The 27,568-nt window shown below is 38.7% G+C and overlaps 1 protein-coding gene across 9 annotated transcripts in view; it reads left to right on the forward strand.

The window, feature by feature from the left end:
- AFG1L (AFG1 like ATPase) overlaps positions 1-27,568 on the forward strand; it is a 195,095-nt gene that overhangs the window by 105,792 nt on the left and 61,735 nt on the right. For 5 of the 9 annotated variants that reach the window (XR_012324774.1, XM_073789485.1, XM_073789484.1 and 2 more), the window contains exons 8-9: positions 20,425-20,484; positions 22,918-23,000. Coding sequence is in view for 8 of the 9 variants with exons in the window: in XM_073789485.1 (XP_073645586.1) it covers positions 20,425-20,484; positions 22,918-23,000 (143 nt within the window). In the remaining variant the exon portion in view is untranslated. The remainder of the gene's footprint in view (positions 1-20,424; positions 20,485-22,917; positions 23,001-27,568) is intronic. The other 4 variants (XM_019929531.3, XM_019929534.3, XM_019929532.3 and 1 more) reach the window with 1 other exon arrangement.

Genomic DNA, 27,568 nt, shown 5'->3' on the forward strand with positions numbered 1-27,568 from the left:
TCATTGCGGTGCGTGGGCTTCTCATTGCGGTGGCTTCTCTTGTTGCAGAGCATGGGCTCTAGGTGCTCAGGCTTCAGTAGTTGCGGCGCACGGGCTTAGTTGCTCCGTGGCTTGTGGGATCTTCCCGGACCAGGGCTCGAACCCATGTCCCATGCACTGGGAGGCGGATTCTTAACTACTGCGCCACCAGGGAAGCCCCATGTGATCCATTTCTTAGTGTGTAATCTGTGAATCTATTTTTGTAAGTACTGCTTTGCTTTAGTGTATTTTTGTTCTGACATTTTGATTCTGGATAGACTTCTTTCAAGCCACAATGCTCTGAGATGCTTTTGGCTACTTAACCCATTTTGCATATTGTGCCATTTGTAGAATAAAGTAGGCTTTTATACTTGAAGTTGATTTGAACTCTGAAAGGCAACACCTGAACATCTCACAAAACTGGATAATTACGGCTGATTGTGTTTTTCAGGTATAGGTCACAGGAAATTCATTTGGGGTAAAGTATGTACAAAGCTAAGAAATATGCAGATTTTCTGTTGTAGGATTGTGTAAAAATTATTTACAGTTAATACTTGCATAAAGGTTAGAAAGGTTGATGAAGTGATATTTAGTTTTGCTTTACTATTCACTGCATGTCAGAATGTAATTATGACTGATTCATGAAACTGTCTTAGAAACGAACCATCTTTATTAAAATGCTGATCAAGATAAGAGCTGACAGTAATAAAGAATAGAACATTTTAGTCTTGTTGCTTTTGAATGATTGCTAATTACCCCAGAGGTCATGTATAGTGCTTGGTAGGATTCATTGACATTATTTCTTTTAAGTCTGCTGTTTCAACAACATCTGAGCATGAAGACACAAACTGTGTGCACACTGAACAATAGTTTGGCCAAGTTTTTGAGGCTTCAAGATATCCAAGAAATCTTTTCCTGCTATAGTAAATTTAGCTTTTCTCTCTCAAAATTATAGTATATTAGGGGTGCTTGGTCCAAAACACTTTATATATTTATTTACTACTGACTGTATCTATACTTCCCATTTTTAAGTTGGTATTAAATAGTATATGTAGGTTATTGAGACAATGACCACTCTGAATAGTCACACAAATATATAAAATTAATGAGAACAAAGTGTAGATTGGCACTTAAATTAGACTTAATAAAAAGACTTATTGATGTATAATCAGAATGTACTCTTACCATCTGTAGTCAGTATTCAACTTGTTTTTGTTGTTATTAAATGTGAACTTTGTAATTTGTCTCTGAAGACATGTAGAAGCTCTTTTAGTGTATTTCTCAGACAATAATTAATGAATAATAATTGCTAGGATTCATAGATTAGAAAAATATAGTTCATTAACTGAATAAACTCTGGCATAATGTCTAAAATAACTTAAATCTTTAAAATTTTTAACAACTGAAACAGAAGAAACCACCCAGTCATGTCACATATTTATGTGGTTTCCATGATACAGCAGAAAAAACAATGGGTTAAGAAGGCAGTCTGCTGTGAAACTGGCTCCGTCACTGACTTTGGGCAAGTCTCTTGAATCTGCTTGATTTTACTTTTTTTTCCTCTGTAAATGATGGGATTGGACTACAAGACTGCCAAGTCCCTTATCATGCTACAAATTTTCAAAAAGATTGTTTCAGAAGTTTACTTGTTAAGTTATTTCTTTTGAACTATGATAGATTTCTCCCCCAAACATTGTCCTAAATGTGGTATTTAAGTCCTGGGCTAGCTAGTCAACAAAAGCCTAATTGCCCAAGTAGCTCAAATATTATACCTTTCTAAGATAAAATAGAAGAAAACAATATTCAGATTTTGACATGCATTTATTAAGTGCTTAGTCACTGGGGTTACAGTGATGAATATTGTCCTGAGGTGAATTCTGCCGTCAAGGAAATCAGGATGTTCTAATCAAGGAATTAGACACACCAACAAATAATTATAATACAGTATAGGAAAAATACTGTGCTACGATACAGAATGAGTGAGGAGTGATTAACTGTGTGTTGGGAGATTATAATGCTAACAGTTATATAAAACGGCAATATATTAAAGTAAAATCACAAAATTTAAATAAGTTTTCTACCTTCTGTAATGCTGATAATTGTAGAGGATGAGTGGATGAAATGGAAATTTTTGTGAATTTTGAATGGGCTCCTGTATGTGTCTACAAATTTTAGAGGTTGATGAAACTGGACCTTTGTTTTGCCTTTAAAATTTAAATTTATTTATTTATTTATTTTGGCTGTGCCAGGCCTTAGTTGCGGCATGTGTGATCTTTGTTGCGGCATGCGGACTTCTTAGTTGGGGTATGCAGACTCTTAGTTGTGGCATGCATGTGGGATCTAGTTCCCTGACCAGGGATCGAACCCGGGCCCCCTGCATTGGGAGTGCAGAGTCTTACCCATTGGACCACAGGGAAGTCCCTAAAAATTTTTTTTTTTAGTTTGTTTTGCCTTTTTTTTCTTCTGTGTGTGTGTGTGTTTTGCCTTTTAATTTCTTTATTTAGATGTATCACTGCCATCATTCCTAGTGTAATAGTCATGCTTACGATTTTGTTTTGCTCTAATTGGAATGAAGTAGAGGCTTTCTTGAGAAAACTGGACAAGGCTTAGAAGGGAGAAGGTGAAGGCAGAGGAAGAAAGCTAAAAATAGTTTCAGTGTATGTGGGAAGTTACCTGACATGGAACTAAATAAGATATGAATAGTGAGAGCTGAGAAATACAGAACACAAAATGTGTAGAAACTCTTTTTGAGGGGGGAAATGGTAGTAGGAAAGGGGTGGTACTCTAAGTTACAACTGGAGGTTAAGAGAGCCTGTTTGACTTTGGAGTATCCTCATTATGGTTGGAAAAGGCAGACTGCAAGCACAGGGCTATACACATGTTAGACATTTTGTAATTTGGGGGTGGCTGTAAATAGGATGATAATTCAAACTGTTTAACAACTGGTACAGCATTGACAGACCAATCAGAATGGGTGCTGGGCTGTGAACATCAGTCATGCCATACTTGTATAGGCTAGTGAGTACAGCCTTGCCTGTAAATAAAAGTAAGTGTGTGTGTGTGTGTGTGTGTGTGTGTGTGTGTGTGTGTGTGTGTGTACACACATACTCACAGGATGTCAGAGTTTGAAGGAGCCTTAGGAATATTTATCCTACCACCTCGTTGTGCAGTGGAGGTAACTGACTCATGCCTAAGATCATCTTACCTAAGATTGCCCAGCTACTGGCAGAGCCAGGTCTGGAAACCAGATTTCCTGCTTTTTACTGAGAGTTCTTTCTTCCAAACCATGTTGCACAGTGTGTGTGTGTATTAACATTATATATTCACTGTATTTATATATTATAATCTTATTGTCTTTGGGTAGAATTAATTCTCAATTGCTTTTGTTAATAAGAATATTGATAAAATATTTATCAATCTTTATCTTTCTTTTATAAAAGTATAATTTACCTTATTAATCTACCTTTAGTCGTGTGCAGTGATAAGTTAAATATAGTGATATCCAAATCTTGTTTTAGCTTGTAGCTTAAAATTTACTCTGCAGATCTTTTATCAGAGATAAGAATAAGCTGAAAGATTGAATTTGTCTTCTTTCTCTTTCTCTTTTCATCTTCAGATAAAAGTGCTAATGAATAGTGAAATGACAAAAAGTTGAGCAAATACAATGAAGAAAGAGCAGATCTAGAGTTTAGAGTATTTATAATGCTACCCTGGATACTGGAAGTCTTAATAATGAACCCTCTGAAAATAGAAACATATTATTGAGACTTAGTTTTTCTTATTATTCTAAAAGTTGTGATTATAGTGTAAATGAGTCATATGCGTTATGGACTTTATGTATTTATAACATGGTTACATATTTTGAGATTGAAAAGTTATTATTTACCTCTGATTATTTGTACAGAAGAAGGAAAAATCTTGTGGGTAAATTGACTAGATTTGAAAAAATAGAGTTTGCAAAGCTGCATGTATAGTGGGAAGTTCCTATTCGCCTGGAAATGTATTACACAGTTCCTTTTTGTGGGAGAAAATGAAACTTATAGGAGCTGCAGTTATGCATTTGGTAGCATGCTTATAAAAAAGATTCTCGGGACTTCCCTGATGGCGCAGTGTTAAGAATCCACCTGCCAATGCAGATGACATGGGTTCGAGCCCTGGTCCGGGAAGATACCACGTGCCGCGGAGCAACTAAGCCCGTGAGCCACAGCTACTGAGCCTGTGTGCTGCAACTACTGAAGCCCGTGCACCTAGAGCCCACGCTTCACAACAGGAGAAGCCACTGCAATGAGAAGCCCGCACACCGCAATGAAGAGTAGCCCCTGCTCGCCACAACTAGAGAAAGCCCATGTACAGCAATGAAGACCCAACGCAGCCAAAAAGAAATTAATTAATTATTTAAAAAAAAGATTCTCAAAAGGTACATTCATCAACTTCTTTCCAGTCTATGTCATTCTTATGTTTTTCTTTTTTTACCTCCAGAATGAGAACTCTGGTTTTCTTGGGTAAAGTAAACAGCAGAAGAAGAATGGAATATTAATTAAAATTCTGTTTGTTATGACAGAGCTGGAAATGTATAATAGCTGTGATTTCAGTAAGATAGCTATCAGCTTTTTCTGAGCACCACTATTTGGGCACAATACATGGAGCTCTCTAAGATCTTTCCTTTTATAAAATTTCATGAGAGATATATGAATGTGTGCTAGGTTAAAAAATCCAAACATCATATTAATGTATATATATTGCATATTGAAAGTTCCCCCTTCACTGCTCCCCACATCCTCTCCCCATTACCTTCCACCCCAACCTCATTACTACTTTCCTCTTCAGGAGTAACCACCGTTAAAAATTGAATGTGGAGGAGTAACATCAGCATCTTGGCTGAATAAGATGCCTCTTGTTCATGTTTCCCCCTCCACCACCAACAATTTGGCATCCATCCACAGACCTTTGTGAGAGCTGTCAGATTCAGCACCATACACCAAGGGACCTGGGAGGAGGCTTGCCCACCCATGTGTCAGGCAACACATACAGACCTCGATCCTTTCTGTGGACCCTGCAGTGGCCCATGAACCAGCTCCAGCCATCCTGACCATGGTCTGGGAGCCCCTGGAAGCACTATCTTAAACAATCACTCAAGGACTAGGGAGAGCCTTTGTGGATGTCCAGATTTCTAGTGGAGAGGTTCTACCACACTGCTGGAGCAAAAAACAAATACGAATTTGGATGCATTGGAGAGGATAAGAGTAATATTTTGACTTTATCCACATCACTGTCCCCCCAAGGCAGCACAGCTTGGGACCAAGAGGGATCTTGGCCTGTGAGTTCTCCTGCAGGGGAAAGAGCACGTGAATGATCTTCCAGCTTCCCCAGCTATGCAGATGCTTCCAAAGAGGCTCATTTATCTTTTGCCCCATCAAGAGTACTGAATCTGGAGGTACCTGACTGGAGGATGGGAAGAGGCTGGGAGAGCAGCAGATAGGACTCTTGGAGGACATTAAAGGGAGGTGGATCCTACTGACTGCTTCATGGACACCATCAAGAAGCCTTCCTACCAGCCCCTGGGACACCTTGCCCACAGATCCCCCCCAACTGGTCCCAGTCATTCCCAGTGCTTTATGTACTCTCCCCCGCAATCCCCCACTCTGGGGCTGGTGCCCTGTGTGTGCTCCTAGGAGCAAGCTTTAGCAGATGGTTTGTGAGCATGTTCAGAAAGTCAACCTGAATATGCGGACCAGGGAGAGACCACAAACTTGAGCTTTAGTGCCACCTTTGGGAAAACAAAAGGGAGGCTGTCAGCACTCAGCTTGGTGTGTTGCAGGATCCAGAGAAGGCATACAAGCTTAAAAATTCTTCCACAAGAGGGAGCAAGAATTATCAAGCAGGTGTATCCTTAGAAGAAGCGGTCTGCAACCTTTTTGGTGCCAGGGACTGGTTTCCATGGATGGGGAGGGGAGATGGTTCAGGCAGTAATGCAAGCGATGGAGAGTGGCAGATGAAGCCTCACTCACTCACCCACTGCTCACCTCCTGCTGTGTGGCCTGGTTTCTAAGAGGCCGTGGACCGGTACTGGTCTGTGGCCTGGGGGTTGGGGACCCCTGCTTAGAAGGTCTGAGAAAGCCTCAAAATCCCTAGTAGGGCTTATGGAAGGTATTTCTGTCCTGAAAGCACTTAGTATAGACTAGAGGAGTGACTGTTACTTCAAATGTGAAGACAGCAACACAAAACATCAAGGAACACAAAAAATAAAGGAAAAGTGACACCACCAAAGTATCACAATAATCTTCCAATAACTGGTCCCAAAGACACGGAGATATGGGATTTACACCATAAGGAATTCAAAATAGCTGTTTTAAGGAAACTCAGTGGCTTTAAGAAAACACATGAAGACAATTCAACAAAATCAGGAAAACAATACCCAAAGCGAGAAGTTTAATAGATAGAAATCATAAAAAAGAACCAAACAGAAATTGTGAGGCTGAAGAACACAATGAATGAAATGAAAAAAAAAATGCAACAGAGAGCATCCAGTATCACACCTCATCAAGGAGAAGAAAGAATCAGTGAGACTGAAGACAGGGACTTTAAAATTATCCAATCGGAGGAGAACAAAGAAAAAAGAATAAAGAAAGACTACATAATCTATGGGATACCATCAAGAGAAACAGTCTGTGAATTACTGGGGTTCCAGAAGGAGAAGAGAGGGAAAGGGGATAGAAAGTTTATTTAAAGAAATAATGGCAGAAAACTTCTGGAGAGAGATTTGGATATCCAGGTTCATGAAGCTTATAGGTCATCAAACAAACTCAAAGAATCCTCTCCAAGACACACTATAATAAAACTGTCTGGGGCTTCCCTGGTGGCGCAGTGGTTGAGAATCCGCCTGCTGGTGCAGGGGACATGGGTTCGATCCCTGGTCCGGGAATATCCCACATGCCGTGGAGCAACTAAGCCCATGCGCCACAACTACTGAGCCTGTGCTCTAGAGCCCGAGAGCCACAACTACTGAGCCCGCATGCTACAAATACTGAAGCCCAAGTGCCTAGAGCCCAGGCTCCGCAACAAGAGAAGCCACCACAATGAGAAGCCCACACACCACAATGAAGAGTAGCCCCCGCTTGCCACAATTAGAGAAAGCCCACACGCAGCAACAAGACCCAATGCAGCCAAAAATAAATAAATAAAATAAATAAATTTATTTAAAAAAAACTGTCAGAAATCAAAGACAAAATCTTAAAAGCTGCAAGAGATAAGAAACTTGTAACTTATAGGGGAACCTCTGTAAGGCTAGCAGCAGATTTTTCAGTAGAAACCTTACAGGCCAGGAGAGAGTGGGATGTATTTTATTTCAAAGTGCTGAAATTAAAAAAATTTGCCAACCAAGAGTTGCTCTTTTGAAGTAAAGTATAGGTAACAACTTTCTCAGACAAATGGAAGCTGAGGAAGTTTATTACCACTAGAACTGCCTGACAAGAAATGCTGAAAGGAGTTTTTCAAACTGAAATGAAAGGACAGTAATTAATAACATGAAAACATGAAAATATACAGCACACTGGTAAAGGTAAGTACATAGTCAAATTCAGAATACCCTAATCCTGTAATATGGTTGTGTGTTAGCCACTTAACTCTAGTATAAAGCTTAAAGGACAAGAGTATTAAAAATAACTATATAGCAACAGTAATTTGTTAATGAGTACATAATATAAAATCGGTAAACCTGTGACATCAAAAACAAAAAAGATCGGGTAGTAAAATGGTAGAGTTTTTGCATGTGATTGAAGTTAAGTTGTTATCAGTGTAAGATAGACTGTTGTATCTGTAATATATTTTGTGTAAGCCTCACAGTAACCACAAAACAAAAATTCACAGAAGATAAAGAGAAGGGAGTCATAGCATACCACTAGGAAAATTATCTTTTCACAAAGGAAGGCAGCAAGAGAGGAACAAGGGAACTATAAAACAGCCATAGAACAATTAATAAGATGGCATTAGTAAGTCCTTACCTATCAATAATTACTCTAAATGTAAATGGGTTAACTCTCCAGTCAAAAGATATAGAGTAGCTGAATGGTTTAAAAAAAAAAAGACCAAACTATATGCTGCCTACAAGAGACTCACTTGAGTTTTAAGGACACCTAGGCTCAAAGTGAAGGGATGAAAAGAGATACTAAATGCAAGTGGAAACCAAAAGAGAGCAGGGATAGCTATACTTACATCAGACAAAATAGACTTTAAATTAAAAACTGCAATAAGAGGCAAAGAAGATCATTATAATGATAAAATGATCAATTCATCAAGAAGATATAACAGTCATAAATACATATGCATGCAACATTGAAGCACCTAGGTATATTAAGCAAATACTAACAGATCTGCAGGGAGAACTAGTCAACATTACACTGGTAATAGGGTACTTCAAAAAATGCGCAGAGGAACTGAATAGACATTTTTCCAAAGAAGACATACAAATGGCCAATAGATACATGGAAAGAAGCTTATCATCAATAATCACATCAGGGAAATGCAAATCAAAACCACAATGAGATATCACCTCACATTTATTAAAATGGCTGCTCTCAGAAGGATAAGAGATATGTGTTGGGGAGAATATGGAGAAAAGGAAACCCTTGTGTAATGTTGATGGGGCTGTAAATTGGTGCAGCCGCTATGGAAAACAGTATGGAAGTTCCTTAAATAAAAAGAGAGCTAGTATATCACACAGCAGTCCCACTTCTGGGTATTTATTCAGAAGAGATGAAATCACTATCTTGAAGAGATATCTGCATTCCCATGTTCCTTGCAGAATTATTCACAGTAGCCAACCTGTGGAAACAACCTAAGTGTCAATCAATGGGTGAATGGATAAAAAAGACGTGGCACACACACACACACGCACACACACACACACGCACACACACACACACACACACACACACACACAGAGGAATATTTTTCAGCCAAGAGAAAGAAGGAAATCCTGCCACTTGTGACAAAATAGATGAACCTTGAGGGCATTCTGCTAAGTGAAGTAAGTCAGACACGAGAAGGACAAATACTGGATGATATCACTCATATGTGGAATCTAAAAAAGCTGAACTGATAGAAACAGAGTAGATTGGTGGTCACCAGAGGCTTGGGAGTGGGGGAAATGAGGAAATGTTGGTTAAAGGTTACAAACTTTTCAGTTACGAGATGACTAATGTACAGTATGGTGATTATAGTTAAGGATACTGTATTATATACTTGAAAGTTGCCAAGAGAGTAGATCTTAAATATTCTTACCACAGAAAAAGAAATGGTAATTATGTAAGATGATGGAGGTGTTAACCAATGCTACTGTGGTAATCATTTTGCAATATACCAAGTGTATCAGTTAAACAACTTAAACTTACACTATGTGATATGTCAATTATATCTCAGTAAAGCTGGAAAAAAGTTAGTGTATATTTTCAAGCATTTATATGCATACCTGTCTCTGTATATGCCTAAACATACAGTTTTGTTCTGTTGTAAATCAGTGGGGTAATAGTTACATCTTAATCTGACTTGTGCTTTTATCCCTTGGAGGTATCCTAGAGATCTTTTGATCTCAAATATGACTCTATCTCATTCTTTTAAATGGCTGCTTTCTATTTCACATTATAGCTGCACTATCATTTTTATAACTAATCTGTTTTTTTATACTTAGGTTTATTCTAGTTTTTTGCTTTTTAAATAATGCTTAAAAAGCCTGTTTACAAATGTATTTTTAGTTGCATGAGTCAATGTTTTCTGTAGGTTGGATTCCTATAAATGGAATTTCAAACTCAAAGTTTCTATGCAATTAAAGCTTTGGTTGGTTCTGTCAAATTACTCTTTATTTGTCACTGATAATTAAATGGCGAAATTGAATTTACAAATGGTAAGATGCCATATTTTTAAGAAGCCACATTAACCCTTGTATGACACAGTAGGATATAAATAAATGACAAATCATGTGGAGTTGAGGTAATATGCTCTGGGAATTTTATTAGAAGTTGCTTCTACATACTGAGTCAGCAATAGGTTATTGCAAAATCGTAATTACCAAAATATTTAAGGGTGGTGGAATTTTGGAACTTTTGTTTTGTTCTGTGTCTTATTCTGAACATAGGAGGTATGTGTAATGGTGAAGAGCACATGGTCTGCAGACCTGAGTTCAGGTCTTCTGCGCCCTATGAGCTAAATAACTCCAGACAAGTAGAGATCAGAATATTTGATCTTTTTAAATTTCCTGTACTGCATTGGTGAATTGAGGCCAATAATTCTATCTTTATAGGTTGTTGTAAAATTAACTACCAATAAATTGTAGGTGTTCTAATTTTTATTCTTCTGTGGCAGTTTTACAAAGATAACCATGATTAAATATTTATTTTCTTGATTAAATGGCCTTGGGGCATCCTCTGTATAACAAATAGAAAACATGTAACCTCTCTGTAGCATCCATCCCTTGGCTCAAAGATTACCACTTTTCTGATGAACAGAAACAGTCTCTTCTTACAATTAGGATTCTTTGTTTTGGTTTCCATTTCTGTGCCAAAACAATTTGATAGGACAGGACTTCATCAATTCTGTTGCTCACCGTCCTGCCACATAGCTATTTGGGATGCACACTGATATCTTAGATCATCCAAATTAATTAAGTCTTACCAGGAAACTGATAAGCTAACGGCACTCAAAGCCTTGACCAGGTTGACAGTCAGTACAGATTTTTGCTTTCCACAATTTCCTGTTTCCTGATAGCTTAAAGATGATAAATACCATACTTTACTAGAGTCCACATATTTTCTAGAAATCAGTATGTCTAAGGTAAAGCATATGGAGGAGAAAGTAAGTTATTGACATTTTGAACAAGACCTCTGGTTCACAGCAGCAGTTGCCACAGTCAGCTGTTTCACCTTTCCTTTTAGAGGTGGTAAGAGTGGTGGTGTGATTGAAGGACCATGGTTCCATCTCAAAGTTCCAAACACTGACAGGAAGACCCTACAACTGTTGTGCTGGCCTTAGTGCTACACTTGCTGAGTTTGATGAGGTGTGCCACCAGATGCTGGTGCTTTGCCTCCTTCTTTTTTAATTTTTTGTAATTAGTTACTTTGAAAATATTTTTAGTGACATATTCAGAAACTTATTATTTCAAAGGAATATTGGGATGTTCCAAATCATGGTGGTGTTCAAAAAGATAAAGATGTCACCTCATTTACAATGGGAGATGTGAGTTGAAAACTTATGGTCATCTATAAACTTATGGTCATTGTGTTTGAGATGTTGCAATCCTTTGCTGGACTCATTTGTAGTATCTTACCACCAGGTCTCCTTCTATCCTTTCTGTACATTCCCATAGTTTTTTTTCTAGGCAAATTTGTTCCAAACCCTTTTCATCTACTCAAACTACTCCAGCTTTAGAACATTTCTCTAGCCCACATTAAGTTTTATCAATCCTTTGTTTCCTTGTTATTTTATTTTTTTTTCCTTTGTTCATTCAAATAGTGCTTGACAACACATAGGCTTTTATGTCCATTACCCCCATTGCAGAGTAATGCTGATTTCCTTTTCACCTCAGTTTATCCAAACATAAACAAGAAGGGTATCAATGCTACCAATCTCTGGCTCTGTGAGTCTAGGATCATAAAGAGCAACCCTCCCTCATCCTGTGGCTTTAGTTACCACCTGTGGTGGACATTGTGGTTATTTCCCCCAAACCCATTTCATCTTTCTGCTTTTGTGTAGTAGCCATTTGATTTGGATGGAACTGATCAGAGGTGGGGCCCGATTAGGCTGAGCCAATGATTCTCAGCCTTGGCTGCCCATTAGAATCGCTGAAGGAGCTTCAAACAAGAGACAAATTCAGCCAACCAAATCCTCCCCCGCAAATATGCCTGGGAGTGGAGCGGCACTTTCTAAATAATTCCCAGCTAAAGCTAACATGCAGCCAGTGTTGAGAACCACTGGTCTACTCACCAGGGTATTTCCATCTTCCCTGCCACTTGCATTGATTTAAGAAACTCAAACCTAAACCAGTTAGCTTGTGCCATTCCCCAAGCTACATGAATTGGTTGTGGTGGGTATAATCAGCCTAATCAACATAGCCCAGGACTTTTGTTTTATGGTTGTGGAAGTATTTTCTGTTTTATCTCTTTGGTGTGAGGAAATCCTGCTTAGGGATGGAACTCTTACTTGGAGGAGACAGAACTTCTTGGCTGAGTTCCTGTCTCAGCTGAGTTTTAACAAAGACTTCCCTGGACCATACTTTAGTTAGCCTCTTCTGACCCCTATTCTCTACTCGGCTTCAACTTTGGCCTACAATGTCTGTGTCCATCCGTGCTGAGTCCAGTTTTAGCAAGAATCTTGCTAAGTCAATTCCCATAAAAGTTCAGAGGACTGTACTGGTTGGCTTCTTTCTGTAGTTCCTAACATACCAACTTATACCTAAGCATTGCACAGGGATGAGTTTGATAATGAACCGTTCAGTTAATCAGTATTTACTAAGCAATTACTATGTACTGGATGCTGTACTAGGTACTGGGGACACAATAATAAACAACATAGATATGATCCTTGTCTCATAGAACTTAATAGGCTTGAAACCCAAATCTGTTTCTGTTATCTTAATTATTGTAGGAAAACTTCCAGTTTGTTATGTGTGGTATAATATAGCTGGACGGAGTCTCTAAAACGCTGCCCTGTATCATTTTTGTATGGAGCTAGGTTGTATATAAATAAACAAATCTGTTATTGCAATATAGCTGCTTCTCCAGATAATCGTCAAGACTAGATGCCTTACTTGGTTAGAATATGAGCAACAGAAGTAGGACTTTCCCCAGCAGGCTAACAGAGTACTGAAAGAACTTCCCAATAAGCTCACATGAATTTTGGGTTTTTTCAATCATTTTATTTTATTTTTTAAACATCTTTATTGGAGTATAATTGCTTTACAATGGTGTGTTAGTTTCTGCTATATAACAAAGTGAATCAGTTATACCTATACATATGTCCCCATATCTCTTCTCTCTTGCGTCTCCCTCCCTCCCACCCTCCCTATCCCACCCCTCTAGGTGGTCACAAAGCACCGAGCTGATCTCCCTGTGCTATGCGGCTGCTTCCCACTAGCTAGCTGTTTTACGTTTGGTAGTGTATATATGTCCATGCCACTCTCTCACTTTGTCCCAGCTTACCCTTCCCCCTCCCCCGTATCCTCAAGTCCATTCTCTAGTAGGTCTGTGTCTTTATTCCCATCTTGCCCCTAGGTTCTTCATGACCAGTTGTTTTTTTCTTAGATTCCATATATATGTGTTAGCTTACGGTATTTGTTTTTCTCTTTCTGACTTACTTCACTCTGTATGACAGACTCTAGGTCCATCCACCTCACTACAAATAACTCAATTTCATTTCTTTTTATGGCAGAGTAATATTCCATTGTATATATGTGCCACATCTTCTTTATCCATTCATCTGTTGACGAACGCTTAGGTTGCTTCCATGTCCTGGCTATTGTAAATAGAGCTGCAATGAACATTTTGGTACATGACTCTTTTTGAATTTGGTTTTCTCAGGCTATATGCCCAGTAGTGGGATTGCCGGGTCATATGGTAGTTCTATTTTTAGTTTTTTGAGGAACCTCCATACTGTTCTCCATAGTGGCTGTATCAATTTACATCCCCACCAACAGTGCAAGAGGGTTCCCTTTTCTCCACACCCTCTCCAGCATTTATTGTTTGTAGATTTTTTTTTTTTTTCTTTTGCGGTACGTGGGCCTCTCACTGTTGTGGCCTTTCCTGTTGCGGAGCACAGGCTCCAGACGCGCAGCCTCAGCAGCCATGACTCTCGGGCCCAGCCGCTCCACGGCATGTGGGATCTTCCCGGACTGGGGCACGAATCCGTGTCCCTTGCATCGGCAGGCGGACTCTCAACCACTGCGCCACCAGGAAAGCCCCTGTTTGTAGATTTTTTTGATGATGGCCATTCTGACTGGTGTGAGGTGACACCTCATTGTAGTTTTGATTTGCAATTCTCTAATGATTACTGATGTTGAGCATTCTTTCATGTGTTTGTTGGCAATCTGTATATCTTCTTTGGAGAAATGTCTATTTAGATCTTCTGCCCATTTTTGGATTGGGTTGTTTCTTATTTTGGTATTGAGCTGCATGAGCTGCTTGTAAATTTTGAAGATGAATCCTTTGTCAGTTGCTTCATTTGCAAATATTTTCTCCCATTCTGAGGGTTGTCTTTTGGTCTTGTTTATGGTTTCCTTTGCTTTGCAAAAGCTTTGAAGTTTCATTAGGTCCCATTTGTTTATTTTTATTTCCATTTCTCTAGGAGGTGGGTCAAAAAGGATCTTGCTGTGATTTATGTCATAGAGTGTTCTGCCTATGTTTTCCTCTAAGAGTTTGATGGTGTCTGGCCTTACGTTTAGGTCTTTAATCCATTTCGAGTTTATTTTTGTGTATGGTGTTAGGGAGTGTTCTAATTTCATTCTTTTACATGTAGCTGTCCAGTTTCCCCAGCACCACTTATTGGAGAGGCTGTCTTTTCTCCACTGTATATTCTTGCCTCCTTTATCAAAGATAAGGTGACCATAAGCCCACATGAATTTTGCATTGCTTTGTATATCCAAGCAAGAGCCCTGGTTGCTTGAACATATCCTGGGGTAGCAACATGGCAAAGTAGTTAAGAATATGAACACTGTAAGCAAAATGCTTGGGTTTGAATCCTGAGTCTACAACTTTTGTGCTCTTTACAATGGGCAAGTTTCACAACTTCTCTGTGCTTTATTTCCTTATCCATCTGTAAAATGAGAATGTTAATAATAATGCCTACCTTTTAGAGTGGTTAAGAGGAATATAAAGAGTTTGGAATGGTTTCTGGCACAAAGTACACCCATATATCTCTGTTTGCTCTTTGATGATGTTGATGATAAAGATAGACCCACTTATTTACATCTCAAATTCTCTTACTGGTTTTATGGTAGTCTTATTATGAGATCTTTTAAAATATGAGCAGAATCTTCATGCGTAATTTGCAGAAGAGGGTAATCATCAGAGACTAGTTTGTACTTTCCTTTTTCAACTCATGAGAGAGGGGAGATCATCATCATCATTGGACTCCAGTCCTACTTTGTGGGCCCGTGAGTATATGGTGCTGTGCCCCAAGTTAAGCAGGCAGCCCCTGCTCTCTTGGAGTTTACCTTCCAAGACTGACTACATCAGTTTAGATAATAAAGTAAAGGTCATAAAAACAGTGAACTGTGAGTTGGCCAGACACTTTAAACATAGAAAATGTCCTATATAATGGAAGTTTACTGTAATACAACCCATTAAAGTGTAGATTTAGTATAGTTGCATATATCTCATACACAGTTTTGGACTACATACCTGAAGGAAATCATAATAGAATCATACAGTATGGGGACTTCCTGGTGGTTCAGTGGCTAAGACTCCACGCTCGCAATGCAGGGGGCCCGGGTTCGATCCCTGGTCGGGGAACTAGAACCCACATATCGCAACTAAGAGTTCACATTGCTGCAACTAAAGATCCTGCATGCCGCAATGAAGATCGCGCATGCAGCAACGAAGATCCTGTGTGCCACAACTAAGACCCGGCACAGCCAAATAAATAAATAAAAATTTTTTTAAAAATTGAATCATACAGCATGGATCTCTAGAAGAGTAATTAGCATATTTATACTGGACAGAGGTAATTACTTTGGGACAGGGATGGAGGAGTTGGGGAGCAAAAATTAATCCTGTAAATTGTGTAAGGTGAAAGAAAAATGAACCTGTGGCTACTGCTTAATAAAGCAGTGTGACATGGTGGGAAGACCATGGATTTGGGGGCAAGAATGATCTGGGCAAATAATGGCTCAGCTACCTACAAACTATGTGGCCTCTCTGGAGCTCTATGAATTCAAAGGAAAACTGTTTTCCCTTCCAACTGTAGCTGCAGAAAGGGTAAGATTTGTGGCTCAGCTTAGAAGCAAGTATATATAGGTGTGGTTTTTAGCTTCAGTCCTGGCTTTTTTTTTTTTTTAATCTCACAACTATTATTTCCTTTTTTACTCTTTTTTAAAAAATGCCTTCCTGTATGCTTATTGATGGACCAAGAGTATTAGTGATTGTATTGGTTCACTAGGGCTACCATAACAAAATACCACAGCCTGGGTGGCTCAAGCAACAGAAATGTATTTTCTCACAGCTCTGGAGGCTAGAAGTCCAAGATCAAGGTGTTGATGGGGTTGATTTTCTCTGAGGCCTCTCTCCTTGACTTGTAGATGGCTCTCTTCTCCCTCCGTCTTCACATGGTCCTTCCTTTGTGCACACACGTCTGTGTCACCAGTTATATTGGATTAGGGCCCACATAAACACCTCATTTTAATGCAGTCACCTTTCAAAGGCTCTTATCTACAAATACTGTCACATTCTGAGGTACTAGGATTAGGCCTTCAACATATGAATTTGCAGGGGACACAATTCAACCCATGGCAGTGATTAAAAAAAAATAGTAATAACCTCCCTCATACATTTCTTTAACTGTAAAATAGGGATATAAAAATGATTACTTTGTTCTGTGTATGATTATTGTGAGGATTATAATGAGAAATTCACCTCAGTTGACTGGCACAGTTGAGTCACATAATAGGTACTTCGCAATTGTTAAATATCTTCCTTTCCTGCCTTTGGCAGGGGAGAGAAATTCTGAAATTGCTTGATTAAAAAAAAGAGACACAGACCTTACCTGCTACAGTGATAGGGTGTGGGTGTTTTAAGTGTCAGAGACAACTGGGGTAGCCAGGGAAGGAGGAGTGGGGCAGTGGAGAAAAAAAAATGTTTTTATTTACTTTGGAGCATGAGATGATCAAGAAAGCAAAGGAACTGAGGTGGCTTGAGGTAGACTCCAAAACTCGAAAAGCCCAAAGAAGAATTTAGCCCTGAAGTGAGATAACTTCAGCAATAATGTTAAGAATTTTAGACTGAAAGGCATCATGATTCAATTCCTTTATTTTATGGAGGAGAAAACTGACATCCAGAGAGGTTAAGTAACAGGCTAAAATCACATAGCTAAGCAATTGGTGGAAGACTAATCAACTCTGAAAAATTAAGTCTATGATTGGGAGGAGCAGAATATGATAACTTGAGGAAAATATCTGAATTCTACCAGACTGTCAGAGCTAAAGCTGTATCTTATTCATTATTGTATCTCCAGTTACCAGGGATGTGCCCAGTGTATACAATGATGATTGTTAGGATGATTCAAAATAAATATTGAATTTGCAGGGGACTTGTTAAACCATAGGTGTACATTTTTGTGAATAAATCAATGCAGCATACTTATGAAATATATGGAACATCTTTAGTATCATCCTGGAGATCAGTATACAAAAAATTACATTAATAAGTGAGTTTCTAAGACTGCTGGATCTAAGGGCACTATTCAAAAATCAATTGTATTTCTTTATACCAGTAGCTGATACATACTAACGAATGCACATACACTACTGGTGGGAGTGAAGGTTGCACAATCACCTTGGAAAACTGACAATATTCACTAAAGCTGAGTATACTTTTATCCTATGATCAAGCAGTTACTCTTCTAGGCAGTATATATCCAGCAAGAGCATGTGCACATATGTACCAAAGCTCATGTGCAAGAATGTTTGTGCCTGCATTATTTGAAAGAGCTAATAACTAGAAGCAACCCAACTGTCCATCAACAGTAGAATGAATCAATAAATTGTGGCATATTCACATTGTGGGTATGATACAACAATCAATAAGCTACAACTACCAAAACATGTGGATGGATGAATCTTGTAAACCATAAAGGAGCCCATTCACAAAAGAATACACACTATATAATTCTACTTATATAAAGCTCCAGAAACAGGCAAAATTCTATGATGCTAGAATCAGGATACTGGTTACCTTTGGAAAGGTAAAAGGGGATACTAAGGGGGCTTCAGAGGTGCTAGTAATGTTCTATTTCTTGATTGAACTGGACACTTATTTGTATACTTTTCTGTATTTGTTATACTTAAATTATAAAAGGCTTAAAAGTATGTATTGAATTTTTATATATCATTGATATCTTAGAAGTAGTATCACATGATTATTTTAAATGAGACTGAAGCAGCTGTCAGAATGTATAGCTGCTTCAGTATGTATATTTGAATGTATAGCTGCCTCAAAAAATAAATAGAGGGCTTCCCTGGTGGCGCAGTGGTTGAAAGTCCGCCTGCCGATGCAGGGGACACCGGTTCGTGCCGGTCCAGGAGGATCCCACATGCCACGGAGCGGCTGGGCCCGTGAGCCATGGCCGCTGAGCCTGCATGTCCAGAGGCTGTGCTCCGCAGCGGGAGAGGCCACAACAGTGGGAGGCCCGCGTACCACACACACACACAAAAATAAATAAATAAATAAATAAATAAATAGATAGATAGATAGATAGATAGATAGATAGATAGAAAGAATTTAAAAAGACATCCCCACCCAGTCTCCCACCCTTTTTTTGGTTCAGTATTTCTTTTGTACTCTTAGTTGTTGTTTACTTATGGAATTGTATTTTTAACAAACAAAATAGTACAGTATGCAGTATAGCTTTTCAGTATTTAAATAGTTATTTCTCTCAGAAATTTTAAGGTATCAAGAAGGATTAAGCTTAGAACTGTGTGTAATATGATCCCAATTTTTCTTTCTGTCTGTCATCATTTCTAGGTGTAAAGGAAAAACTTGGAAGGATATAAGCAATAAGCAAACTTTTTTATGAGAAGGGGGTAAACTTTCTATTTTTATATGTTTGATATTTGAATTTTTTACAATAAGCATGTGTCTCTTCTTTTAGTTTAAAAGGTACAATTTTTAATAATTAAGCAAAAAGATAGATCTTAGCTATTAAAATATTTTATATCCTAGAACTAGAAAAACTCTCAACCTTTTTTCCTTTTATGCTTACTTATTAAAAATGTATAAAACCTAACAGTTGAATACTGTCAAGAAAAACACCAATAATTTAGATCTTTAAATTCCTATTTAATGTCATCACTTAGATAAAACATAAAAGTTTGATTTATGTGGTTGGTTTTTTGTTTTTTCTGTTTTTCCAAATTTTCTAGAGTAAGCAATATTACTTTTATAATAGAAGTATTTAAGGGAGGCAAATCTTTATTATTTCAGTCTTTGCTGATGAGGTTAATATGTTGTACTTTTAAAGGATTTTTCTCCACTATATTTATTGTTCTTTTGTTCCAACTGGGAAGGGAAAAGCCAGACTGGAAGCTATAAAAAGTTATTTTGTGAGATGCTGTTTTTCTAATGGTATTATTAAGAATTGCTAAAAATACACACAATAGATCTTGAGGAAAATGCAAACTGTTGGAATACAGTTCTTTTAGTGGCATACTTTTCTTTCCAAAGTCAAAAGCCTTTGACTCATGAATATGCTCCCAAGGGTGAATTAACCTCCCTCCTTTTCCTCCTCAAGTTTCCTAATTGCATTTTTAGCTTGTGTAATTGTATTTGTCCTTTGTATACATAAATATACAAACCATTTTAAAATAAATTCAGTTTGCTGGCTGATTAGTTTTATGCATTTGAATTGGATGGTGGTAAGAAGTCACAGGTCTTGTAAATATCCCTGGAAATTAGGAAATTGCTTAGAGATCAGGCCCTTTTGACTAGATTCATCCTCAACTTGGAAATAAAGTTAGTTTTCACTTTCCTCCACCCTTCTGCACAGTGGTTTGAAGACTCTAGCTTAAGTGAATAAGATCAGAAATTTTGAGGTTTATTTTTCTTTAAAAATATAAACTGAGTGTTAGTATTTTTCAGACAATTAAGGGCTAACATCTAAGGGCTTTGGTTATAGTTCTTATGCTGCTGATTAGGTATTCCTTGGTGGTGATTAGTGAATGTACAAATGCAATCATTCGGTAGAGTTTAATCACTTATATGAGAGAGAAGTTCGTTACCCAGAAGGAGAAATTGAAGCTTGTATAACTTTCATTAGCCTTATTTTTTTAATAGCAAAAAAATAAAGAAGAATAATTTTTGACTAAATTAGGAATATTGAGTAATATAAGATAAATTGTTGTTTAAAAGAAATAGAGAACCTGGGGAAATACACTTAGGTGAATATACTTTTCCACCATGTAGTATATTGTCTGTATTATAGGTAGCTTATGAATAGTTGGCCCTTACCAAACCAGGACAGATTTCCCTCAGAGAGAGAGAGAGAAAGAAATGCTAGCTGAACAAGTGCATCTCCTTCTTTCTTTGCACTGGGTGGCTGAGCCCCACAGTTATAGCAGGGGTCAGGGGAGGAAATGTCTCCTTTCCCAGGTTTCCTACATTAACTTAAAGTTGAGAAGAGAGATGTATAGCTATACCTTTTTTTTTTTTACAGGTCTCTAAGGCAATGGGAGAGTGGAATGCATGTATTTGGGCAATGCTGTATTTCTTTCTGGTGAGATGAGTTAAGGGCCTGAGCCCTGAGGGTAGGTTTGAGCCACTTGGGATGATGAGCTAGGGAGGTGTGGGTGGCTGCTTAGGCCAAGCATTGCACAGTGGCGTGACTCTCTTAGCTTCAGGGGTGGTTCTTCAAATGTGTAGTCAAAAAGCTTAGCTTTGGGCTTCCCTGGTGGCGCAGTGGTTGAGAGTCCGCCTGCCGATGCAGGGGACATGGGTTCATGCCCTGGTCCGGGAGGATCCCACATGCCGCGGAGCGGATAGGCCCGTGAGCCATGGCCACTAGGCCTGCGCGTCCGGAGCCTGTGCTCTGCAACGGGAGAGGCCACGTCAGCGAGAGGCCCGCGTATACTGCAAAAAAAAAAAAAAAAAAGCTTAGCTTTGTAGGGTTGGGGATTATTTTATTCTAACCTAATTCACAATTGCTAATATATAAATCAAAATGCTGTAGCTTTTCCAGCCTTCCAGGCCAGTTGGTCTTCACTCCGAGGGTGACCAACTATCCCAGTGTGCCCAGGACTCCCGTGGTATTAGTACTGAAAGTGGTGCTTTCAGGAAAAAAATCCTCAGTCTTGGGGAAACCTCTCAGTCTCAGAGGGATGGTTGATCACCCTATTTTACTTCCCTGAGCCCTTAGCAGCCGTAGCATAGGAGGAGGGGAAATGCATTCTCGCTGCCACTGTGTACAATCTCTTCCCTGTAGTACAGATGATGAAGAGCTCTTACATAGCAGTACAACCCAGGATGTAATTTCAGGGAGGAAGAATGTTGCTACATCCCAAGTGTGCCCAGATAGTGCTCTTCTGATTATCTATTGCTGCATAACAAATGACTGCAAAATTTAGAGGCTTAAAATAACACTATTATCTCTTCTGGTTTCTGTGGTTCTGGGATTTGAGAAAATCTCAGCTGACAGTTCTGGCTCCCTCATTATGACAGTGGCTACAACTGGAACAGCTGGAGACCAGTTCAACACCTCTGTCTTCATGTCATCTCAAGGCCTCTCTATGGGCTACTTTAAGCTCTCCTGGTTGCTTTCAGACAGGTGATGCTTACCTGGCAGTTTAGGGTTCTGGAGCAAGTATTCTAGCCAACAAGAAAGAAGCTGCCTCAAATGTCACATCAGATATTATTGTATAGCATCATTTTCACCAGAGCCACAGGATTCAAGTGGGGAGCATAGACCCCACTTCTTTTTTTTTTTAAATATTTATCTATTTGTCTGCGCCAGGTCTTAGTTGCAGCACGCGGGATCTTTAGTCATGGCATGCGAAATCTTAGTTGCGGCATGTGGCATCTAGTTCCCTGACCAGGGATCGAACCTGGGCCCCCTGCATTGGAAGTGCTGAGTCTTAGCCACTGGACCACTACGGAAGTCCCTAGACCCTACTTCATGATAGTTAGAAGGTCAACGTCACAACCTGTTGAGATGGAGACATTATTGCAGCCATCTTTGAAAAATATAATCCACCACAATTACCTTAGCTTCCAAATGCGGTTTTTCATTAATAAAAGTAGTAAAGTTGTTAAAATATGGTTTTTCCTCATGAGTTTTCTTAATGCAATTTTTATTTCGAATGAAAACAAAAAGATCAGCCTGTAAATGTTACTTGAATTGTTCTGAGAACTCTTGCTTACCACTGTTCTACTGGAATGAGTGTGTGTGTGTGTGTGTGTGTGTGTGTGTGTGTGTGTGTCTTCCCAAAAAGCCAACTGACCGACATAGGTGTAGTAAAAGTTCATTTGCTTCCATAGTAAGAATTTTAAGGTGTGTGGGGGGGGGGAGTTTCTATGCATACATGCACCCCAGAGGATGGAAAGGAAAGAGTAACTGGGAGGAGACAAGGACAGCAGTGGCACAGGACCATTCGGGTTGAACGGAAGCATTCATAGTAGGAAAGAACTCTGAAGACATTGATGGCTGGAGAGGGAGCTAAGGAACAAGGGCAGTGGCTATCATTTAGAAGTGAAGGGCAGGTATACCTATAGCATCACTTTAGAACGATCATTCAGTTTAAAATGTGGATGCTAATGTTCTGATGCAGCTTTCTTAGACTGTCTCCCATTGTGATGCTTAAGACCCATGAGTTATTTTTTCTGATAGCCTCCAGCTTCTCACTTCAGAATAATGGAAATTGGAATTAAAAAAAATCTAATGCGGTTATTTGGGGAATTTGCTGACAGAACAGTTTTAACAAAGTTTGAGGAAGGCATGCTATAAATCTTAATTTTATTAAACTGATATTTTTTGGCTTAATAAATGTTTAATATTGCAACATTTATGATTCTTACATGAGTTCTATTGTTTTGTCCTAAACTCATTATTTTATTGAGGAAAATTTGAAAAATTAAAAAAATATAGGATAGCAGAAAGATTATAATTCTAAGCTACCATTTGTTTAAAAAGATATTTTATGTGTTTGGATTGTAGGAATACTGTAATACTGTCCAGCTAGATTCTGGGATAGATTATCGGAAAAGGGAACTTCCTGCTGCAGGAGAACTCTACTACCTGTAAGTTGTTTTTTAATTTTCATTTTCTAAGTTTAATATCTAATAATTAATCAGGAAAAGATGAGAAAAATAAGCAGGGTAATTATTAGAAAATGAAAGCCTAGTGCTAAAGCCTGTGATTTTTAAAATACAAAATGTTATAATGTTAACTTCTTTAAACTGTGTTTTCTGCCATCCACATTTGCATGATTTATAATGTGTGATTGGTGGAAACCCTAATTAATTTTTTGGGGAGGAGTGATGACAGATGGTTAGAAAATAATGAGTATCCTTTTTAAGAAACTCTAGTATTAAGAGAATATCTTTATTGTGCTCAAGTAATTAATTATTTGTGGACATCTTCTGACAAATGTATCATTTCTGTTCTCTGAAAATTGTGTTTTATTTTGTCAGTCTGTTTGTATTTATCATTGTTGATTGACTTCCATACATAACTATGTAAAATATATATACACAAGTACAACTGGATATATTTTGTCTTTTAAAAGCTCAGACTCGGGCTTCCCTGGTGGCACAGGGATTAAGAATCCTCCTGCCAATGCAGGGTACGTGGGTTCGATCCCTGGCCCAGGAAGATCCCACATGCTACGGAGCAACTAAGCCCGTGCACCACAACTACTGAGCCTGTGCTCTAGAGCCCGTGAGCCACAACTACTGAGCCCACGTGCCGCAACTATTGAATCCCGTGTGCCTAGAGCCCGTGCTCTGCAACAAGAGAAGCCACTGCAATGAGAAGCCTGCGCACTGCAATGAAGAGTAGACCCCACTCACCACAGCTAGAGAAAACCCACGCACAGCAATGAAGACCCAATGCAGCCAAACAAAAAATTAATTAATTAATTAATTAATTTTAAAAAAACTCAGACACTCCTGAGTAGGAGCAATTTATAATAATAGATGTGTTCAGCATGTGTAGTTAATGCTGAAAAACAAATATAGTTTGTTTTAAAAATGTCAGTTGTGAGAACCTGAAAAGGAAAAAGTGCTTTACAAATGCAAAGTGTTGTTTAGTGTATGCTGCTAGTGTTGGGCACCTAGTGGGTTCTCAGTAAATAGGTCTGTCTAAGGGCTAATTGTGATTTAACTCAAAGGCATGTTTCTGCTAATTTAAATTTTGATGACAACGTGCATATGAGAAGTTCAGAAAAGTTCTTGTCTCTGCCACCTTGTAAGCAGAAGTACTTTACTGTTTTTGAAGCAGAAATTAGCTAGAAAAATCACATAATTAAAATTGCATACTTTACAGTGTACCAGGGGGACTGTTTCAGTTTATTATTCAGATTCTGATGATTATTATAGGAGGCTCTTCATCTGCCCTTAAGTACTTTGTCTTTAAATACTTTATAGTTTTGAAAAATTCTTAGAACACATTTTTTTCTGCTTTAACTTGGACTTTTTCCTCTCCATTTCTTTTATGTTTGTGCTTTCTGGTCTTTTTATTTTTCTGATATTCACAAGATTTCCCTGAAGCTTTGTTACCTATTTCTTGATGTGCCAGATGTATGGTACTTAGAAATTAATTTATTATTATTCCTTTTATTCTTTTTCAACAAGTCCTTGTTCCTTGTTTTCCCACAAAGTATATCCTTATGTGGAAGAATTAAAACATTTTCCTAAAGGGAAGTTCTTTCAGTAAAGATGGTTGCCTGACTCTAAGTCATGAAATTTGTTTCCGGGTGCTAGAGAGGTCTCGGTGGAATTTACAGGAGTTGGAAAGGCTGCTTTTGCTTCAGCAGAGCCACTTTCTCTCTGACCTACTCTGTGTTGCCTCTTCCTCTTCCTGAAAAATGTAATACAGTTCTAACACATCGAAATTCAGGTTTGTACTTTAAACAAGTACTGGAGGAAATCAGAATCTAACAACGTCCCAGAGTCCAGAAAACTAGAATCTACAAAGGCTACTGTGAAACTCTAGAATGGCTTTCTTAAAAATATGTAAATTCTTTAACCTTCAAGGAAAGTAGATTTATTTATTTTATTTTTAATTTTTATTTTATTTATTTATTTATTTTTGGCTGTGTTGGGTCTTCGTTGCTGTGTGCAGGCTTTCTCTAGTTGCGGCGAGCAGGGGCTACTCTTCGTTGCAGTGCACGGGCTTCTTGCGGTGGCTTCTCTTGTTGCGGAGCATGGGCTCTAGGAGCGTGGGCTTCAGTTGTTGCGGCACGCGGGCTTCAGTAGTTGTGGCTCGCAGGTTCTAGAGCTCAGGCTCAGTAGTTGTGGTGCACAGGCTTAGTTGCTCCGCGGCACGTGGGATCTTCCTGGACCAGGGCTGAAACCCGTGTCCCCTGCATTGCAAGCAGATTCTTAACCACTTTGCCACCAGGGCAGTCCTAGGAAAGTAGATTTATTTATGAATTTAACATCAAAAGAGCTTTATCATAGTCTGATAATCAAGAATATAGAGCCTGGGGGCACACCTCAGAGGGAAAGCAGATACGTGTGCCTGAGGAGAATTAGGAATTAAAGTCATCTCAGAAGTGGGAAAATAGTATTAGATACCCAGATGGGATGCTAGGGATGTCATTTGTATTGTTTCACATGAGCCCTTGGGTAGAACTTCTTTCATGAAAGAGTAAAAGAAAAGTTCCTTGGGTCATGTTAACATTTCTGATTTAATTAGGTTTCGTTTTATCTTGTTCCTATAGGAAAACATTACTTTCCCCTCTATAACAGATTTTAATGTGCCATGCTATATATTGCCCGATTAAAGCATGTATTTCTCTTTATTACCCTCTGCCTAAACATCTGGAATTGGTTCCTGAATATACAAGTCTTGACTACTCCCTTTGTCAATCTCACTGGCACCCCAACTAAAAAAAAGAAAAGCAAAATTCTAGCTTCCCTCTAGGGGAACATCACGCATTATCTCAGAATTTCATATATGCAGAATCCCATATATGATATTTAATTAAATAGAAATAGTCATTAATTCAGTATTTTATTAGTCTAACTTTCCAAAAGCCAATCTAAAATGTCCCAAAACGTAATTCATATAATATCAAGAATTACCAGAGATTTAAAAAACTGCTCCAAAATTTGGCATGGAACAATTTCTATAGTTCATAATATTGTCTGAGTTACACAAGAACTAATTCATACAAGCCATTGTATGTTTGTATGTAATCTATTTCAGTTGTAGTTTTATATCACATTAAATTTAGAAATCCTAGAGTACCTTTATAAATAAGTTCCAGTTGCTTTTGGCTCATCCCAAGAAGTTTTTAATCTCACATAAAACTAACTCAAAAGAGAATTTAAATTTAGCATGTTGTAAGCCACAGAGCTTGAGTGCAAAAATCCAAACTTCTGCATAGATTAAAACATCCCATGGTTCTCCAGTTTTTCATTCTGTGGCACCTGATCTCCTCAGAGGTGAGCACAAAGTCATTTTCTTACTGGTTTCTTGGCGGATTGGGCTCAGTAAGATTCCCCATGAGTGGACTATGGTTTGCCAAAATCCATACAGGTCAACCAAACACTGGGCTTCTTGTTTGCACTTGGGCGGAGACTTGGACCAGTAATTTATTTTGAATTACGTGGTGTTTGCCAAAGGAGGCCCCATCCCGTGCCTTCCAGAGAATTTAACTGCTTCAGATTAGCTCTCTACTATGGGGCTGGTGACACTAGAGGTTATCATTTTATATATGCAACAATGAGCATCTCTTTTCTGACAGGAAACACCACTGCCGAGGGGTCCATGGGATGCTGCCCCAGACCATTTTGCTGTAAATTCTGTGAAGGGTTATGTTTTCCTGGAAAGAGGAAGTCAGGTCACCTTGGACTCACCCTCACTCTCTGTCTCTTTTCCTTTTTCATTCAGGAGCTGAGTAGTGCAGGTTCTTTTTTTCTACTAAAAAGAAGGAAGGAAGGAAGTTGAGGAGAGGTTTCCTATTCAAGCACCATATCTCCACCATACTCACATACAAACACCCTACCCCCAACATAGAAGCCATGGCCTCAGTGGAATATTTTAAACTGAACCAAAAGGGGTAGAGGGAGGTGTTGGGCCTTGGATTTGATTTTACCCTACTTATGAAGTAATAGCTTTGCCTGTATTATTTCATGAATGCTGGCAGAAGACACAAGAAACCTGCGTCAGAGACAAAGGATTTTATTACTCTAGGCACAGATAGCATGTTGTGTCAGTTCCCTCCTTGCTCCAGAGTCCCGTTAGGGAAGGGAAGAGGAGTTTTGCTGAGGGCGCAGATGGATGCCTGCATAGGCAGTGAGTTGTGTTACAGGAGAGGAACTCTGAGTTTGGGGAATGTACCAATTTATAGTCAGAAGTAAGCAAGACTGCTTTTTTCCCAAGGGAGATGTTGCCTCATCCCTCAAGGTTTCTCGTTGCAAATACACTTTAAGAAATGGTTAGGGCCTTGCATTCTTGGCATACTTGGCAAGAATGTGGGTGAGTGAGAGACCCAGGGATAACTGTCTCTCCTCACAGGGGACATTTATCAGACTTTTAACCTTAAAGAAGCCAGACTTTCTCCCTTTATTTCATTTGGCTCCTATCCACCAAAGTCATCCACCACTTCAACAAAATTATATCTGAATGGGTTATTCAG

The sequence above is a fragment of the Tursiops truncatus genome, chromosome 12 (assembly GCF_011762595.2).
Source record: "Tursiops truncatus isolate mTurTru1 chromosome 12, mTurTru1.mat.Y, whole genome shotgun sequence".
NCBI classification, from domain to species: domain Eukaryota; kingdom Metazoa; phylum Chordata; class Mammalia; order Artiodactyla; family Delphinidae; genus Tursiops; species Tursiops truncatus.